The 19,427-nt window shown below is 51.4% G+C and overlaps 4 protein-coding genes across 8 annotated transcripts in view; 2 read left to right on the forward strand and 2 right to left on the reverse strand.

Annotated features, from left to right (window-relative positions):
• The window catches only part of LOC102934530 (zinc finger protein OZF), a 1,287,564-nt gene that overhangs the window by 814,670 nt on the left and 453,467 nt on the right, over positions 1–19,427 (reverse strand).
• LOC102930400 (zinc finger protein 501) overlaps positions 1–19,427 on the forward strand; it is a 1,110,025-nt gene that overhangs the window by 665,014 nt on the left and 425,584 nt on the right. The window lies entirely within an intron of this gene.
• The window catches only part of LOC102937091 (zinc finger protein 135), a 426,373-nt gene that overhangs the window by 47,247 nt on the left and 359,699 nt on the right, over positions 1–19,427 (forward strand). The window lies entirely within an intron of this gene.
• LOC122461312 (zinc finger protein 132-like) lies at positions 772–13,240 on the reverse strand. Of its 4 annotated transcripts, XR_006287750.1 has the most exons (3): positions 12,850–13,240; positions 4,089–5,731; positions 772–3,700 (listed from the first exon to the last, which is right to left on the reverse strand). XR_006287750.1 is itself a non-coding variant. In XM_037887410.2 (2 exons), exon 2 carries the CDS (start codon positions 5,721–5,723, stop codon positions 4,692–4,694), a length of 1,032 nt encoding a protein of 343 aa, XP_037743338.1. In that variant the 5' UTR covers positions 5,724–5,731; positions 12,850–13,240; the 3' UTR covers positions 772–4,691. The 4 variants fall into 4 exon arrangements, 3 of the variants coding, with proteins under 3 accessions (XP_037743338.1, XP_037743337.1, XP_027687857.2); XM_037887410.2 differs by having other exon boundaries at positions 772–5,731; XM_037887409.2 differs by lacking the exon at positions 12,850–13,240 and adding an exon at positions 9,891–10,458 and having other exon boundaries at positions 772–5,731.

Below are 19,427 nucleotides of genomic sequence, written 5' to 3' on the forward strand. Positions count from 1 at the left end.
TTTGGCTCACGCACAGCCCAGAGCCATCCACGGGGATTGGAGGGGGAACGTAGCAGTGTTTTTTCCAGTGGCCCCATCAGTTGGCCGCACAGAAGTTCAAGCCTCATCCAGAGCGCCGGTGACCAAGTCGCTTCCCCCACTCACTTTGCCCTGCAGAACACAGAATTACATACCCAAGAGACCCCGAGGAGTCAAGACCTGCGTCCCTCCCGCGTTACCTCCCCGACAGAGGGAAGGTCAGAATCCACAGGTCCACAATCCTAGCTGCCCTGATTCCTCGGACAGAGTCCCGTGAGCCTTGACACCTCTGGCTTCCCCTCCGTTGGAGCTTCCCCAAACCACCCTCTTGCACTCCCCATGGCTGACGCCCCCAAACACTGCCTTGGTTTCTGTATGCTGACGTGTGGTTGTGTCTTGCTTGAGGTGCATATGGGTCCTGTGTGACTCTGGTGGATGCAGTGTATGGTTTTTGCGTGTGCGTTATTTTTGCATGGTGTGGCTTTGTTATTTTCTTTTGTGGTTTTTTGTTGCGTGCTTTTGTGTGTGTCTCTGTGTGTGTGTGTGTGTGTTACCCCAAGCACAGACTCAGGGATCCCAGAGTAACCCTCCTATTGCTGACTTCTGGCTTCCCAAGCTGTGGACCTACTAATCTGTTCCTGCCGGGTGAAAGGAAGGGGCCCACTTTAGGATGGCCAGGGCTTACCAAAGATCTCCCTATGGCCTTCAGGAAACTTCTCCGAACAGATCCAAGGACTGACACCCTGGCAGCACTTTCCACCACAAAGTATTTTCTTTATTGAGTGTAATCAGCCTGTTCTAATACAATTAATCTAAACTTAAAATAAAACATAAACAGAACTCCCTTGGTGCAAGTAGGCGAGTGTCACGTCATACAGTATAACTCTCAGTTTTCTGAGGTAACTTGTGTTTTAACCTCAGACTTTTGTTCTTCAGCGAATCATTAATTTCTGGTTTACTTTCATTCACACTGGTAACAGTTACATATTCAAAATCTTATCATATATGTTCACTTTCTGTTCATCTCCAATTCCACTTAGGGAACACTTCTATAGGGTTGTGGTTTAGATGCTTTCCACTTCAGTGAGTTCATGTATATCTATATCTATCTATCTGTCTGTCTGTCTTCTCCCACAAGTGTTGGTGGAAGGGGGTCTCACACTCGGTGGGAAGGCCTGTACCATGAGAAAAAGCACCTCTCTTCGATTTTCACCTTTTTAAAATCTTTCAGAGAAGCCGGAGGTGGAGGGAAAATGAGGTAACTACACAATACACAAGAGCAAACCTACGAGAAAAAAGCACGGAATCAGGACTCAACATTTGAGTATCCTGCAGTCTGAATCTGGAACGTGTCAAGCAGGCAGCCAGACTGGGATCCAGGGGGAAGGGCTGTCCTCTAAAGGCATCAGCTGTTTCTTTCTTTGCTTCATGAAACTCTGGATCCAAATGGTAAAGGACAATTGTTCCCAACCTAACTATGGGATTGTAATCGGGGCCACTGAACTAGAGAATGTTGTTCTAAAAAATAGCTTGAGTTGGACATAGTTCTTCACAGCTTCCTTGGCCGGGGTGAGAGCCAGCCAGTGGGTGCCTGCTACTTCTACCTGAATTCTTCCCAAATCTTTGACCTTTGTCAGGGTAAATTCACACTTCTCTGGAGTAGAACTGTCTACCAAGCCACCCAGAATCTCAGCCGCGCTAGTGAGGAACGGCTTCCCCAAACATGCCCAGTTCATTTCTTTAGTCTGGTGGCACAGGTCTAAGTTAGAAAACTCGATACAGGCCTGGGATCAGAATCTCGGTCAGCTAACATTCAACTGTGACTTCACTTTATACACATTTTCAGCAACTACAGAGCGTGAGTTCATTGAAAATACCACTTCTTTTGCCTCCTTATCCGCATAGTTAAGGAGAGCATTTTCCAAATCATAGGATTAGATCAGAGGTATCTTCAGGAATAATTTCCTGTAGGGCCCGGATCACAACTATCTGGGAAATACAGGTTCATTTTGCTTAGTTCTAGGTCACTTACTATGGAATTCTCTCTCCAGATCATCTGAGAAAATACTGCCCTAAACAACTGAACAAAGCATGATCATGTCTGTTTACTTCAGTTAGTTACACAATCTGGGTTCTGCCGCTGTTCACCATTTGAAAGTAGAGATGTAAAAACATTACTGTTTCCTTGGTAGCATGTCCAATAGCTTAGAGTGTCCTCTCCTCTTGACGGAACTTTCTCCAGGTGATCAGGAAGGGGAGTGGAAAAAGCAACAAATTAAGTAAGAAATGACTTTTAGCAAATGGTCATATGTCTCTAAGCCCCAAGAATTCTGAGCTATACTCTGCCAAACAAAATTAATACCAATAGCCTTTGGTAAAAAGAAGAAAAACCCACATCACAGAGAGGAATACAACATTTTCAGTTTCATATTAATAGGGTGACCACATGTCCCGTTTTGAAAGGGACAGTCCCGTATTTTGGGACTTTTTCTTATATAGGCACCTATTACCCCCACCCCCTGTCCTGTTTTTTCAGAGTTGCTATCTGGTCACCCTACATATTAAGTAAAATTCCAGAGCAGGTTACATCCGATCACTCAGAATCAGGACAACAGATTCTCTCATCACATTCTCCTCTGGTCCGTTCAAACTTACTTCACTCAGTGCTGTCTCATTATTATTGAGTCAACTTCTTTACAAGAGTTTCAGCATCATCATACAAATGTCCCCACTGCAAACAATCCCAATTCAGGAGAGGAAAAGCCCAGAAGTGGAAAACTGGGATATAAACTTTGCATGATCACACTTTGTTTGAGGTCAATTCAAATGGCCCTTTAAAGTCTGTGACACTTTCATCTCCAGGCCTAAGAGTCGGATTTGGGATCAAAGAAATCAAAGCACAGAGGCCTGGGAACACTGCATCATCTCACACGCTGGGAGGTGGGCAAGCAGCATGTGAAGAAGATAAACTCTGCCCGGCTCATACAGAAGGTAACACTGCTGGGATGGTAGGGAAGGAGGGAATTCCTTTGATTCATCCCATTTCCCTCTGGTGTTAGAGGGGCAGAAATGACATTTTTACATGCCTCTGCCCCTGCTTAAATCTATTTTAAATGAGAAAAACGGTACTATAAATATCTGCTGACCAGTAACCAACAGGGCAACGTGAGAACAACGGGGAATGAGACAATTTTTCCCTAAAGGGGGAACTTGGGGACTCTAGTGACTTCTTTGCAGTGGGAGGAAGAGTAGAAATACGTGCTCCAGGTCTGTTCAGTCGAAGTGAGAGAGGTTAGGTCAAGTCATGAGGAAACGTGCTACACAACCCTGGCCAGTACACAGGGGCTGTGTCTTCACTGCAAGAATAGTTGTGTTTTTACATCAGGACAGCTAACTCGAGCGAGCTAACTCCGTGGAAAAGCGGAGCGGAGATGAGGCCCAGAGAGATTTTAACTCGATGTAGCTAGTCAAGATTACCCCTCTCTCTCCCACCTGGGATTGATGGTAGCAGGGACACACACTCCCATGACGCATAGGTAGGGCCCTTTGTTTTCGGTTAGTCTCTAAGGTGCCACAAGTCCTCCTTTTCTTTTTGCGGATACAGACTAACACGGCTGCTCCTCTGACACTTGTTTTCGGTTATTTTATTTAATTTTTCCAGGGAATTTATCGGAGTTTATTTCTGCAACAACAAAAACAGGTGAAAAATCAGTGGAAAAACCTATTAATTTTTCTGGGTAAATACTGGGGTTTATTTTGGTGGACAGAAGGACGGGGGTGGGGGGGAAGTATTCAGCAGATTAATGCTTTGATGAATGGAATTCAAGGTGGTTTGCGGCACAACTGAATCAGAGCTCAAAACACAACGCCACCTCTGAGTTTAAGACAATAATGTCTCTAGTCCCCAAATAAAGCTTGTCATTTGAATAAACAGCTTATTGTTGTAGACGAAGAACCATCAGCCGATAAATATTTCCATGTAATAATTGGGCCCCACCATTTGGAGCACATACGCTCAACGTCATCCTTTCCTCCCTGTTTCTATTTTTTAAAAACATTTGAATACGTACTTGGGTCCTGAAACATATTCTGATGCGCATTTTCATTTTCTTCCAATTTTAGCGTGTCAGATCTTTACACCGTCATCTGCTAACAGCTTGAAATGTGTACGTGATGGGCGTGAGATTCATCAGTACGTTCAGATGCGCCCGCACTTCAGAGTTTGTGTGTGCGCACCTGTTTGTTTGTTGTGTGTATCTTCTAGACGAATACAGAGCCTTACTTCACCAGGCAGCTTTGCATAGACACACAGGCTCGTGTATTATCTTAATACATCTAGGTCACACCATGCCTTGTATTTCCCTAATAAAACAAGTTATTTTTAATACATTTGAATGATACAAAAGTAGGGTGAAAATCGGAAGAAAAAAACCGAATAATTCTTTTTGTCGAACCCAAGATTTTTTCGGTAAAAATTGGTTTAAACTGAAAACGAAGGGGCTTACTCTTCGAAAAAAGGGGCTGAAAGAAAGGACCATGGGATTAACCCCAAAGGTTGAGCGGCAAAAGGCAAAAGCAGGTAAATCGTCTGGGATAGCTCAGGGAACACAGTGAATCAAATGGTGCCAATGGCCACTAAATGGGAATTAGGCAAAAAATATATTTTGTCAGCCCTAGAGAAGGTTTACTGGGTGTTTATCGCCCTTGCAGATTCTGTGATGGCTAGTTAGAGTTGAGCTCTGATGGAAGCCTTTCCCACAGTCAGTGCATCTATAGGGTCTCTCTTCTGTGTGGATCCTCTGATGTCTAATGAGGGCGGAGCTGTCAGCAAAGGCTTTCCCGCACTCACAGCACTTATAGGGCCTCTCACCCGTGTGGATTCTCTGATGCGTAATAAGGACTGAACTGTCAGCAAAGGCTTTCCCGCACTCACAGCATTTATAGGGCCTCTCTCCTGTGTGGATTTTCTGATGTCGAATGCGGTGTGAGCTCTGCCTGAAGCCTTTCCCGCACTCGCTGCATTTATAGGGCCGCTCTCCGGTGTGGGTTCGCCGATGCGTAGTAAGGTCTGATCGGTAACTGAAGCTTTTCCCACACTCACGGCATTCATAGGGTCTCTCTCCCACATGAATTCTCTGATGATTAATAAGGGCTGATCTATCAGCAAAGCTTTTCCCGCACTCACAGCATTCGTAAGGTCTCTCTCCTGCGTGGGCTTTCTGATGTCTAATAAGATCGGAGTGGTAACCGAAGGTTTTCCCGCACTCACTGCATTCATAAGGTCTTTCCCCCGTGTGGATTCGCTGGTGTTCTATCAGGGCTAAGCGGTAACTGAAGGTTTTCCGACACTCACGGCACTCATAGGGCCGCTCACCTGTGTGAGTTCTCTGATGTCGAATAAGGTCTGAGTGGTTACTGAAGGTTTTCCCGCACTCACTGCATTCATAGGGGCGCTCGCCTGTGTGCATTCGCTGATGTATTATAAGGTGTGAGCTCCGAGGGAAGGTTTTCCCGCACTCACTGCATTCATACGGTCTCTCCCCTGTGTGGATTCTCTCATGGTTAATAAGGCCCGAGCGGTTACTGAAGTTTTTCCCACACTCAGGACATGTGTTTTTTCTCTCGTCCGTGAGGATTCTCTGCTGGGCTTCCACTTGCTCAGCATCTTCCTCCTGAGGACTCTGCTTCTCGCTCTCATTCTCCATCCCAACACCTAGTGGGGAAAAGAGACAGAAACCTCAGAAACAGGAATGGAAAAGGGGGGAACAAACCCAAGTAATATCTGGAGACATGGGAAGGAAATCAGGAACTGAATTCCCCCAACACTTCCTCGTAGGGGAGAGAAGAGGAATCAGTTCTGCCTCCTAAACCCATCAAAATACTCAATGGGAAGAGAGGTCAGGAGGGAGCCATTGCCAGGTATCAGTCAGGGTGAGTAGGAGCGACATCTGCCCTGAGGATCCATCACCTGCTGGGAACAATCCTGAATGTTGAGAGCTCACAAGGTCTTTGTAGGGAATCCCTACAGTTTCCTTCAGACACTGACAGTTTCTGCCTTGGATGAATAATTGATTCCTTACCCACGCAGTCAACTTTCATGATCTCTCTTTCTTCTGGATTCGGAGACGTGGGACCCACGGCTCCTCCTCTCATTCTAGCTGGGGTGATCACATTGGTTTTGGAAACCGGAAACCCTGGGGTTCAAAAGGGAGCTAGATAAATTCATGGAGGATAGGTCCATCAATGGCTATTAGCCAGGATGGGCAGGGATGGTGTCCCTAGCCTCAGTTTGCCAGAAGCTGGGAATGGGTGACAGGGGATGGATCACTTGATGATTCCCTGTTCTGTTCATTCCCTCTGGGGAACCTCCAATGGACCTTTGGTCTGACCCAGTCTGGCCGTTCTTATGCTCAAGGGAAAGAAAACAGGTGAATTCATAATACGTCCTGCAAATTTTTAGTGTGTGTGTGGTGGACACCTTTCTGATTCAGAAAGTTGAGGCCACAACTAGAGGATTAACCACTTTGGATCTGGTTTTGACCCACAGGGATGAATTAGTTACAAGTGTGAAGGTGGTTGGGAACTTGGGAGGAAGGGGTCATGATCTGATCGAATTCAAGATCCCATGGACAGGAGGACACAAGACCAGCAAAACAAGGACACTGGACTTCAGAAAGGCAGATTTCAACTGGCTCAGAGAAATGGCAGGCCAGGTCCCATGGAAAGACCAGTTAGGAGGAAAAGGAGTTGAAGGACGCTGACGGTTCCTAAAAGACGTAATATTAGAGGCTCAACATCAAGCTATTCCGACGCAGAGGAAAGATAAGAAGAGCCACAGGAGGTCAAAATGGCTGCACAAGGAGATTTTTAGCTCTCTAAAACCCAAAAGGGACACATCCAGGACAGGGAAGGAGGGACATGTCACCAGGGAAGTCTACATGGGAATAGCACGAGCGTGTAGGGACAGAAATCAGGAAAGCCAAGCCAAAGAATGCGTTACGGCTGGCAAGCAACGTTAGAGACAACGGCTTCTTCAAATATATCAGACAAAAAAGATCGATCAGGGACGGGGTGGGTCCGCTGCTCAATGGAGAGGGTGAGCTGGTAACGGAAGATGAGAGGAAGGCAGAGCTGCTCAGTGCCGACTTGGCTTCAGTCTTCTCACAAAAAATAACCTGTGACCGGTCGACTGGCGAAGTTACCATAGACAATAAAGGGGAAGGGATAAGCAAAGAACATGTCAGAGATTTTCCGACCAGTTTGAAAGAATTCATACTTGGGGGGTTGAAGGAATTAGCTGAAGAAATCTCGGAGCCACTGGCAATAATATTTGCAAACTCACGGGTGACGGGAGAGGGGAAGACTGGAGAAGGGCTCACGTGGTGCCCATCTTTAAAAAGGGGGGTAAAGGAGGAGCTGGGGAATTAGAAACCAGCCAGCCGCCCTTCGACAGCTGGAAAGCTACGAGAACCATGTATAAAACATTCAATTTGCAAATACCTGGAGGACGAAGGGGTGATCGCTAGCAGCCAGCATGGATTTACTAAGAACAAATCATGCCAAACCAGCTTGATTTCCTTCTTTGACAGGGTAACTGGTTTGGTGCACAGGGGGAATGCGGTGGATATAATATACCTGGACCTCAGCAAGGCTTTTGACACATCCCACATGACATTCTGATAAGTAAGCTGGCGAAATGCGGGTTTGGTGGAACTACCATTAAGTGGATACAGAATTGGTTAAACAACCACAAACAAAAAGTAACTATTAATGGAACGATGTCAGATTGGAGGGAGGTCTCAAGTGGGGTTCCACAGGGATCTCTTCTGGGTTCAGTGTAGTTTAACATCTTTATCAATGACCTGGATGTCGGAATAGAGAGCGTACTGATCAAATTTTCAGACGACACAAAGCTAGAGGGGGTTGCCAACACTTTGGAGGATGGAGCTAAAATTCAGCTGGATCTTGGTAAACTGGAGACCTGGGCTACAGATGACAAAATAAAATTCAACAAAGACAAATGTAAAGTGCTACCCTTAGGGAAGAAAACGCACAGACGCAGAACGGGGGGATAACTGGCTTGGAAGCACCACGGCTGCGAAGGATCTGGGAGTTGTGGTGGATCACAAGCTCCACACGAGCCAGCAATGCGATGCTGTTGCAAAAAAAGCAAGTGCAATTTTAGGTTGCACTAACAGAGGCATAGCCTGCCAGTCACGGGAGGTGATCGTGCCTCTGGCTAGACACATGACTCCAGCTGAGGTCTAATTTTGGTCACCGGTGTTGAGAAAGGATGAAGAGACACTGGAAAGGATCCAGAGGCGAGCGACAAAGATGATCAAAGGGATGGATCGCAAGCCAGGTGAGCAGAGGCTGAAGGAACTGGGTATGTTTAGTTTGGAAAAGAGGAGATTAAAGGGGGATGTGATAGCGGTCTTCAGATACTTGAAAGGCTGCCATAACAAAGATGGAGAAAAGTTCCCTCTGGCCCCAGAGGGCAGGACCAGAGGCAACGGGTTCAAATGGCAGCCTAGCAGATTTTAGGTTAAATCTCAGGAAAGGCTTTCTAGCTGTGAGAACAGCAGGACCATGGAACAGACGCCTCGGGAGGTCGGGGAAGTTCTTCCATGGGAGCTTTTTAAAAGGAGGCTGGCGAGCCTCTGTCTTGGGTGGTTTAGACACAACACATCCTGCTTCGTGGCAGGGGGTCAGACGAGGGGACCCTGGTGGTCCCTTCTAACCCTGTGGTCCTATGACATTTCTCACAAGGAACGTTCCAGTATTTTAACCCGAGCCCATTTTAAAGCAGTCACCTCCTGAGGCCAGCTCTGCAGGTGCCCAGATGTGGAGAAGGCTGGGGATTTAGATGCTGTAATTCACGAGCAAAAAGCCTAGCTCCTCTGGAACCGGAGAATGTGAAAAACACACCTTCTGCCATGCGACCTTGGTGGGGGGCTGACTCAAAGATCCCAGGAGCCTGCCGGGAAGAGAGATTGTGGCTGCTGCAGAAGGGGATGGGGAAGCAAGACCCTACGAATCAACAGACGTTTCGCTACCCGCCCTACGACATCTCCAAGAAAGGGCACATTTCTGCCAGGGAAGGGATCGCTTTGTGACTGGGAAGAATGTAAGGACTTAGGAATGATAAACTGGGATCCATATGGATAGGGAAGATGTGTGTGTATGGGGTGGAGGGTGGGAGGGGAGGGGACGGAGGTACTGAGCAGTGCCGGAAAGGGAGGAGTGAGAATACGAATATTATATATATCATATTAATATATGTCTAAGGTTAACACGGGCATTTTACAGTGACATTAATAACCAGCGTGTAGTTAGCTTCCACATGATACCTCACGGGCATATTTTGTACAAACATGACCGCAGTAGCGTGTACGTGAATACAGGAGGGCTAGGATCACACCCGAGCCTTGTGTTTTCTCCCCCTCCCTCCCATTGCCTGCAGCCGGTCTTGCTACCCCTTGCCCCAGATTTCTGGTTCCCCAATCATGTTCAACCCCCCACTCCCACTGTCCCCACTGTTCCTGACTCCCAGCAGCTCCAGCCAAAAAGTGTCCCCTTCCCTCCGGCCCATGGCTAGCACCCCCACTTCCTGGAGCACCCGCTACCCAGCACCCACCTCCCTTTACTCCCACCACCAACCTGGCCTGACCCATTGCTCTCAGCCCTGCACAGCAAACCACCGTCCTAGAGCCCCTGCCCCACTCAGGACCTGCTGCCCCACTCTTCCTGGGGGAAAGAAGCCAATCACATGGAAACTCTGGGAGGCTCCCATCTACACCCTGCTCAGAGCAGCCAGAAGGCCTCAGGTGAGGGGAGAGACAGAGGACAGGGTCTTCACATTCATCACATACCTAGTAGCCAAAGGGTGACGCAGGAGATGGAGCCTCCGGCATGGTCCACGAGAATCGCCCCCGGTAGGAATCTCAACAACTTTCCCTTTGCTAGCAGCTTCCTGTGACGGGATGGGGCATCTCCCCTAAGCCTCATTGCTGGGTTTCCCCTTCGTATCTCACAGCAGCCGCTGGTTAGCGAGGTCAGGCTCCAGCACTGCGAGTCTGGGGCGTTTTCCCAGCCCCCTGTCCAAGGAGTTGGTTTCCTTTCCACAAATTAGGGAATTTACACACACACACACACCCCCAGGCCGCTTGGGTCCGTTCTTAGACTCTAGCCCCAGGGTAAACCAGTCCCAGCAGCTTAGTAACCCCGTGGCCCCCTCGCTTTCTCCAGCCTGTGTATTTCCCGCCACCTGCCCATCTCCAGACCAAACCCTCAAAAGCTCCCAACTCCAGGGTATTTCCCGCTCCTCTCCCTCCAGCAACTCCCTGACCATCCCATACCTCAACTGGCTTCACTGCAGCCCCTTGCCTTCCCTGTCCCCTGGGAGGACGAAGGGCATTTGGGGAGATTTCAGCGCCCCGCCCCGCCCCCAGGCTCTTCCCCGGCTGACAGATGTTCCAGACTCTGCTCCGCACATCACCGAAATATCCAGAACGCGAGACCGGGTAGCCAGGGAGTGACGTTAGCGACCCAGCACGTGGCCAGACGCACAATGTCCTATAAGCCTTTGGAATCTACTGGGGACAACTTTGGATTTCAGAAAATGGGAAAAGTAACCACTTTCGACTTAGGGGGCTCAGGGCAGGGGGTCGGGGTGCAGGAGGAGTGCGGGGTGCAGCAGGGGGCTCAGGGCAGGGGGTTGGGGTGCAGAAGGGGTGTGGGGTGCGGGAGGGGGCTCAGGGCAGGGGGTCAGGGTGCAGGAGGGATGTGGGGTGCAGGAGGGGGCTCAGGGCAGGGGGTTCGGCTGCAGGAGGGGTTTGGGGGGGCGGGTCCGGCCCAGTGCGCACCGGGGGCAGGTGCCTCCAGGTACCTTCCCCGAAACTCCCATTGGCCATGGTTCCCTGTTCCCGGCCAACGGGAGCTTCGGAGGAGGTACCTGGAGGAGCGGCCAGGGCAACACACAGACCCCTGTGCCCCCCCCCCGCCCTGCCCCCCAGGTCCCGGCTGCTTCCCGGAGCAGGATGGGGGCAGGGCAGGCAGGCAGGGAGGGAGCCTGCCCTGCCCCCGGTGCGCGCCGGGCCGGAGCCGCTCTAGGTAAATGCTGGGGGGGTGGGGGTGCAGGGAGCTGACGGGCCACAGAAAATAACCCCGCAGGCCGCGTGTTTGAGACCCCCTGCTATAAAGGATGAGACAAACGATTCTCAAATCAGAGGGGAAAGGTGATCACTGGGGAATCTAACCCCCCTGCAACTTCCAATCTGGAGAATGACTTGGGGCAACAGGTTCCCTCCAGACAGGGGAAGTTGCTGGGATTGCAACACGTGGATTGTCCATGGGGAGGATTGTCAGCCGATATTTGGTAACTGCCTAGAAAATGGCAAACCCTGAGATTTGATACCAGTGTTCACAAATTAACGAGAGAAGGGGGAAATTTTAGGATTTTGCCACCCATTTTCACAAAGCAGGGAAGAAAACGTGAGGGATTTTAGATCACTAACTGATAATAGGCAGGGGTAAAATGTGAGCGAAATTCTTATGAATACTTTATATTTCGAAAAAAGGGGCAACACGTGGAAGGATTTTAGATCAACCGTCAAGAATCTGAGACAAACAAAATTGGAGGATATTTTATGTTAACATTTTATAATTAGAGAGAAAGGGAAGAATCTCTGGGCCTATTCAATTAGTCATCGATAACTAGAGAGAAAACGGGGCAAATTTTTTTTGGGGGGGCTATATCAATCTTTAAGAATGGGAAAGAAAATGGGTCAAAACCGAAGTATTTGAAAAGACAAGAGAAAACCACCGAGAGCAGAGGGAGATTCAACACGGGGAGGGGGAAAGGGAGCCAGTCTGCACGTGAACGTTCAATGAACACACAGCCGAGGAAGCGAGCGGTAGCCCACGAAAGCTCGCGCGCAAACGAAGTGGCTCGTCTCCGCGGTGCCACAAGTCCTCCTGTCCTTTTTGCGGATACCGACTAACACGGCTGCTGCTCTGAAACCAACCACCACCCAGACACCATCACCAGGCGGGCAGCAGGGAGCCCTTTGGGAGAGCAGGGGTGCCCTACGGCTCGGGAAGGCTGCCGGGGAGGGGGCATTGGCAGCTGGCGGCTTGCGGGCCTTGCGCTGGGAAGGCAAGAGCTGGGACTGGTCACTCCCCCGGTGACACTTCTCCTGCCTTTCACTGCTCTGCCCCTGCCAGGCCCCGTTGCTGGCAGAGAGCGGCCGCCCCGTCCCCACCCCAGAGCCAGCCGCCTCTCAGGGCTCTCCCAGGCTGTGCCCCCTACAGCCGCCTACCCCTCTAGGGGGGGGACCACAACTTTACAAAAGGACAACTGGCTGCAGGTAAAACGGGGGGGGGGGGGGATATCCTGAAGCTTAAGGAGATTTTAAACTGACCTTTGAGAACTGAGAGGGAAAAGGGGGTGAAATCTGAGGCCGACAGAGACAGAGAGAAAAAGGTGGGGGGGGGATCTACATGGATTTTATCCCCGGATTTGATACCTGGAGACCCAGGGGAAGCATTGAGACTGAAGTGACAAAAGCAGAGAGAAAAAGGTGGGGGGGGCGGGATCTACATGGATTTTATCCCCGGATTTGATACCTGGAGACCCAGGGGAAGCATTGAGACTGAAGTGACAAAAGCAGAGAGAAAGGGAGTCCACCCTAGAGACTAACCGAAAGCAGAGCGGAACCCCCCCACCTCCGGCCTGCCCCGAGCCAGGTCCCCCCGTTCCCACGGTCTGTCCCCGGCACCCCCAGGCAGGCCGAGCGTCCCCTGCGCTTTCCCACGGTCGCTGCCCGTTACCTGCGGCCAGGGCCGGTCCCAGCTGGAGAGAGCCCCCCGGCCGGGCCGGGAGGGGTAAATGAGGGGTCCCCCCCAGCACAGACCCCGGGGAGCAGCAGCAGGCTCCGGCCCGGGCTCCGGGCTTTGTTCTCCCGGCTCCTTCCTCCAGCCCCAGCGGCTCCAGCCCCTTCCTGTGTCTGCAAAAAGCATCCCGGGCTGCAGCGCCTTGCTCCGGCGGGTCTCCGCCAGCCCCGGGGCCGCTGCCCGGGCCCCAGGCGGCCCCAGGTCTCCGGCCCTGGAGAGGGGGAGCTGACAGGAGCAGAAGGAGGAACTGGGGGGCGAAGAATTGCCCAGCCCCCTTTGCCCGGCCTCGCTCCTGGGTAGCTTCGCTGGAGGGGATACAGAAGGGCCCTGGACAAGCTGGAGGGTTGGGCCAAAAGAAATGGGATGAGGTTCAAGGAGGACAAGTGCAGAGTCCTGCTTTTGGGGTGGGAGAACCCCAGGCACCGCTGCAGGCTGGCAGGGTGGCCCCACGCCCCGATTTTAGGGGACTTGTCCCGCGTCCCGACTTACACGGGTCAGGCTGCCCCTTGTCCCGCTATCGGGACCCGCTTCCCCATCCCCCTGCGATGACCCTCCCCTGTGGATCAGCCACAGCTCACTTCATCCGGTGCCTGCAGTGGAAAATACAGGGGGGAGATTTATATACACAGAGAACGTGAAATCTCCCCCCTGTATTTTCCACTGCATGCATCCGACGAAGTGAGCTGTAGCTCCCAAAAGCTTATGCTCGAATAAATTTGTTAGTCTCTAAGGTTTACATGAAATCTCCCCCCTCTATTTTCCACTGCATGCATCCGATGAAGTGGATTTTAGCTCACAAAAGCTCATGCTCAAATAAATTGGTTCGTCTCTAAGGTGCCACAAGTCCTCCTGTCCTTTTTGCGAATACAGACTAACACGGCTGCCACTCCGAAACCTCCCCTGTGGAAAGACCCTCATGCACAAGTCTGAGCCAGGTTAGGAGTGGGGTGGAGGGGCCCTTGGGACAGAGGAGCGTGGAGGCCCCTCAGAGTTAAGAAAACTAAATGATGCAGAGTGAGTGGCCTTCGTGATCATCACTGCAAAAGTTGTTTTCTCCTGCTGATAATACCTCATCTTAATTAATTAAGATATGGCTACTTCCACCCTTTCATGTTCTCTGCATGTATATATCTCTTCTTACTCCATGTTCCATTCTGTGCATCCGATGAAGCGAGCTGTAGCCCACGAAAGCTCATGCTCAGATAAATTGGTTCGTCTCTAAGGTGCCACAAGTCCTCCTGTTCTTCTTGCGGATCCCGACTAACACGGCTGCTACTCTGACACCCTTCACGAAAGAGTTAGCAGAATTTTTGCCCCAGTTTTTTAAGAATTAATTTGCTGGTAATACCAAATTCCATTTTTTGAAAGCACAAACTTTAACAACCACTATGTCCCCTTAGCATAACCTGAAAGAAAAAAGTATTAAATTGAAGCAAAATGAATTTTAAATACGGGTCTGGGCAAACCCTTTGACTGTATTAAACTTTCATGACACTGGGTTGTGTTTGAGAGGCAAAGGAGGAAACCTGCTGAAATTGTTTGGTTAGCATTAATACTTTGCCACATAACCAGACATCGTGTATATTGTTATGTGTTTTAACAAACATTTTTATAACTGTATGTTAATATTTAATAAAGGAGCAATCACATTTATAAAGAAACTGACATTTTACTAATATTACCCAGGCACTAATGTTACGGTTTCCCCTGTGACTAAAAAACCCACCTGTGATTAATAAAAGGCAGGTTTCAGAGTAACAGCCGTGTTAGTCTGTATCCACAAAAAGGACAGGAGGACTTGTGGCACCTTAGAGACTAACCAATTTATTTGAGCATAAGCTTTCGTGAGCTACAGCTCACTTCATCGGATGCATACTGTGGAAATTATTTGTGTTTGCAATCGCATTATTTGTCGAGACAAAACTACACGCACACCTATTTATAAATGAGGCCTTTGGGAATTTTCCAAACGAAGTATGAATTGGTAGTCTGGTGGTTACACCGCAATAGTAAAATAGTGTGATACCACGTGTATGTTAAAAATTGGCTTTTGTCGCAACAGAATAAAAAACAAAGAAAGGAGTCACGTGACACAGACAGCCGACAACACAAAATGGTGTACGAAGCAAACGTACAGTTATATAAAGGATGCCATTCAATGGAAGTAAGAAAAACCCAATTTTCAAACACTAGTCAGCGGTTAGGATTAGAAGCAACGTTAATGTTTCCTGTGCTTGGCAACCACGTCTTCAAGAAAGCCCAGGAGCGCCTCACTTAACGTTCTCGTTCTGTCCCTGAAAAATGCGACTTTAAGCGAAACGATGTTAAGCGAGTCCAATTTCCCCATAAGAATGAATGTAAATAGGGGAGATTAGGTGCCAGGGAAATTTTTTGCGCCAGACAGAAGACTATATTTCAGATACACGCAGTAAAAGTTTTAAACAGTTTAATACTCTTTAATGCATCTGAAGAAGTGGGGCTTTTACCCACAAAAGCTTACGCCCAAACAAATGTGTTCGTCTTTAAGGTGCCCCCGGACTCCTCGTTGTTTCAGTGTAATACTGGCACACGGCAATGCTGATTGTGAAGCTTGGTTGAGGTGGAGGAGCCGGAGGGTGGGATATTTCCCAGGGAATGCCTTGCTGCTAAATGATGAATTCGCACTCGGCTGAGCCCTCAGGGGTTAACATGTTTGTTATTAATGTAGCATCACACTCCACAAGGCAGCCCGAATTGGGCGGGGGGAGACAGCATGGCAGGGAGAGACAGAGACACACACCCAGTGTGTGAGAGAGACGCGCATTGCCCCTTTCAGTACGATGACCCCCCCACTCCAAGTACATTGCCTTTTTAAGGAGCTCAGCAAGTGCAGACCCAGCTGCTGCCAGCGAGCTCCCTCCGTCCTGAGCCCCCAGGGAGGGGGGCACCCTGACCGCAGCACCCCTCTCCCCCCAGCAAGCAGGAGGCTCCGGGGAGCAGCTCCCGGGCAGGAGCAGCACGCAGGCCGGGGGGGGGGGCGGACAGCTGAACTGCTGGCAATTGGTAGCCTAATTAATTTTGCACCGGGAGCTTAGGGGAGCTGAGAGGGGGGCTGCCGGCCCCCCCTGCTTCCAAGCCCCCCCCAGCTCGCTGCGACGGGCTGCTCTTCCTGCAAGCCGGGGACGAAGCGGGCGGGCGGCCGCCAAACGACATGGGAAGGGGGCCTTGCACAACTTTAAACGAGCCTGTTCCCTAATTGAAACAAGGGAGGCCCTTCAGTGAGGAGTCCCTGTGAGTATTTCCAGCCGCTGCATCCCTGAAGCAGGGGGTCACGTAATCGGTTCACTGGACTTATCTACCCTTACGGGGTCCACTTGTTTTCGCTTTGTTTTGTTTTGCTTCCTCTTTTTCAGCAGGGAAGGTCTCTGTCATCACTACAACCCTTAAAACAAAGAGAAAGCAGAAGTGGGGGGGACCAACCCAGGACGGGAGGGAGACCTGAGCCAAGAGAAGTGAATTAACTTTGTCAAGTTATCTTAAAAGTACAGGCAACGGCTGTGAACTTAGCAACTCAAAGAAGACGTACAGGAAAACTTAACCTGTATTTAAAAATATTTGAGACAGGAGGTTATCTTAGGTTTCAGAGTAACAGCCGTGTTAGTCTGTATTCGCAAAAAGAAAAGGAGTACTTGTGGCACCTTAGAGACTAACCAATTTATTTGAGCATAAGCTTTCGTGAGCTACAGCTCACTTCATCGGATGCATACTGTGGAAACTGCAGAAAACATTATATACACAGAGACCATGAAACAATACCTCCTCCCACCCCACTCTCCTGCTGGTAATCTTATTAGCTCTGAGTGAGGGTCCCTGGGTTAAAGCCGTTGGGAACCTGTATCCCCCGTTTTTGTCCTGGCTCTGAGAGGAGTGTTCTGGCTAACCCTGAATTTGTTCCCCCAGCGTCTGTTGCTTTTGTGTTGCCTCAATTGTTATTTTCTAACTTTTCCTTTGTGTCTGTTACGCGCCCTGGCAAATTCCCGTCCGTGTTTCCCCACTGTGTTTTTTACCACTCCTATGGGGCACTTTTACTCGTTACCCAAACTCTGTGGGGATTTGAAGGGAGGGGAAAAGGGGGTTCCCTAGCTCAGCGTTTTCTGTCATGTTAGATCGCGATTCCCGCACAGGACAGCTCGCCACTTACCGGGCCCGTGGTCGGGGAACCGGTGTGGTCAGTTGGCGCGTGTGTGTGTGTGTGTTTTTAGAGCGTGCAATTCAGCAGACCGCGGGAGTACGACCCCGTGGGGTTAAGGGCTGGAGTGTCGGTACCTCGGGAGCGCCGCTCGGAGCTTCTGTCCTTGGAGCGCCGATGTTCTTAGCCGATCACGCAGCAGGTTCATTCAGCAGACCTCCGTGTTACGCGTGGCCAGGCTGATTGTCCGTGTTCGCCCCCTGGATCAATGTCTGCAGTTCACGTACTGGATGGTGAACCTGTAAACATCTGCTTTTATACGTGGCCTGATTATGGTTCACAGCCTCTGGGTTCAGGCCTCAGACCTTGCCCCAGACTCACGGCTCCAGGCTCTTTCTACAACACCAGAACCTAGGGGCTGACCGAGACCATGATTCTTCAGGGCACGTGTCCTCTGAAAAGTGATTTATCGTCTCTTTGACGCCCATTTCCCCCTGTTCTGACTCCGCATCCCTCCCGCAGCCAGGGACAGAACCCAGGAGTCCTGACCCCCAGGCCCCCGGATCCACCCCACTTCCTGGTGTAGAACAGCAGCTCAGACCCCCCTGCCTCCCGTGCAGCCCCCCTGCCTTTCTGCAGTGGGGGGTGGGGGGTGGCTGGGCTTTGTCACACCCCAGCCAAACCATGGGGCCTGGCAAAGCTCCCACCTTCTTCTGTTTCTCTTTCGCAACATCCTGAGGGTGGAGAAGGGAACTCGGCTCGGCCTCCGGACCCTGTGAGCAGCTCAGCCCTGCTCCCCAGGGGATGTGATATGGGGCCTTAGGGAACCGTGGTGCCCAGTGCGAACCTCCTGTAACCCCTTAGACCCCACTCCCCTCCCGGAGCCAGGAGAGACCCAGGAGTCCTGGCTCCCAGCCCTTCCCCCGCCCCGCCATGTTCTAGCCACTACATGCCACTTTCCTCCCACAAGACAAGATACAACCCCGGAGTCCCGATTTCCATTTCCCCCCAGCTCCAGCCACTAGACCCCACTCCCCTCACAGAACAGGAGGTTATATCCCCGTGGCTGGGAGAGGTTCACGGCCAGGCTCACCAGAAGTGGGCTCCGGTCCCTGGGCAGCTCTTGGGAGGCTTCTCCTTGTACGGCATCTCCCCTCTTGTCCTGTTAGGAAATGCCTCCTAAATGTATCTCCCGCAAATCCAGCCTCGACCCCCCCCAACCCCAGCCCAGGCCCCTTAACCCAGGGGAGAGCAAAGAACGGCAGAGGGGCCGTGGGAAAAGGTGAACACTCGGACACCACTTGCCACCTTCTGCAGTTTCTCTGTTCCCAGCTGGTCCGTACTGGGCAGGTCAGACGTGGGGCTGCAGGATACCCACGGCATCTGCCCCCCACATGCAAGGGGCCATTGCCAGCTCTGGGAGAAAGCGCGAGGCGTCCTTGTGGCACCGTAGAGACTGGCCAACCTATTTGAGCATGAGCTTTCGGGAGTATAAGCTTCCTCGGATGCATGGAGTGGCAAATACAGGGGGAGATTTGCGTTCACACAGAGACCGGGAAGCAATGGGGGTGACCATACACACCGTCACCAGAGGGATCGGCTAAGGGGGGCTATGACCAGGATCATCAGGACGGCCCGTTTCCAACAGTGGACAAGAAGGTGTGAGTAACGGGAGGGTGGGGCATTATACAAAGTAAAACTATCCCCCCCCCCCACCCCGAGGTAATTTTCCCCCTACACTGTTCCTCACACCTGCTTGTCGACTGCTGGAAATGGGCCACCCCCATTCATTGAGGGAGGGCGGGGCCCTTCCCCCGAGGGATTTGTGGAGCAGGAGGAAAGATGCTGCCCCTCCCACCCCACCCCTGCTGCATCCCACCCAGCCCCCAGCTACCCCCTCCCTGCCCCCTGAGCCAGCCCCCCACCTGCACCCAGCCCCAGCTACCCCCCTCCCTGCCCCCTGAGCCGCCCCCCACCCGCACCCAGCCCCCAGCTACCCCCTCCCTGCCCCCTGAGCTACCCCCCTCCCTGCCCCCTGAGCCAGCCCCCCACCCGCACCCAGCCCCCAGATACCCCCTCCCTGCCCCCTGAGCCGCCCCCCACCCGCACCCAGCCCCCAGCTACCCCCTCCCTGCCCCCTGAGCTACCCCCCTCCCTGCCCCCTGAGCCAGCCCCCCACCCGCACCCAGCCCCCAGATACCCCCCTCCCTGCCCCCTGAGCCAGCCCCCCACCCGCACCCAGCCCCCAGATACCCCCTCCCTGCCCCCTGAGCCAGCCCCCCACCTGCACCCAGCCCCCAGATACCCCCCTCCCTGCCCCCTGAGCCGCCCCCCACCCGCACCCAGC

Source organism: Chelonia mydas, chromosome 28 (assembly GCF_015237465.2).
Source record: "Chelonia mydas isolate rCheMyd1 chromosome 28, rCheMyd1.pri.v2, whole genome shotgun sequence".
NCBI lineage: Eukaryota > Metazoa > Chordata > Testudines > Cheloniidae > Chelonia > Chelonia mydas.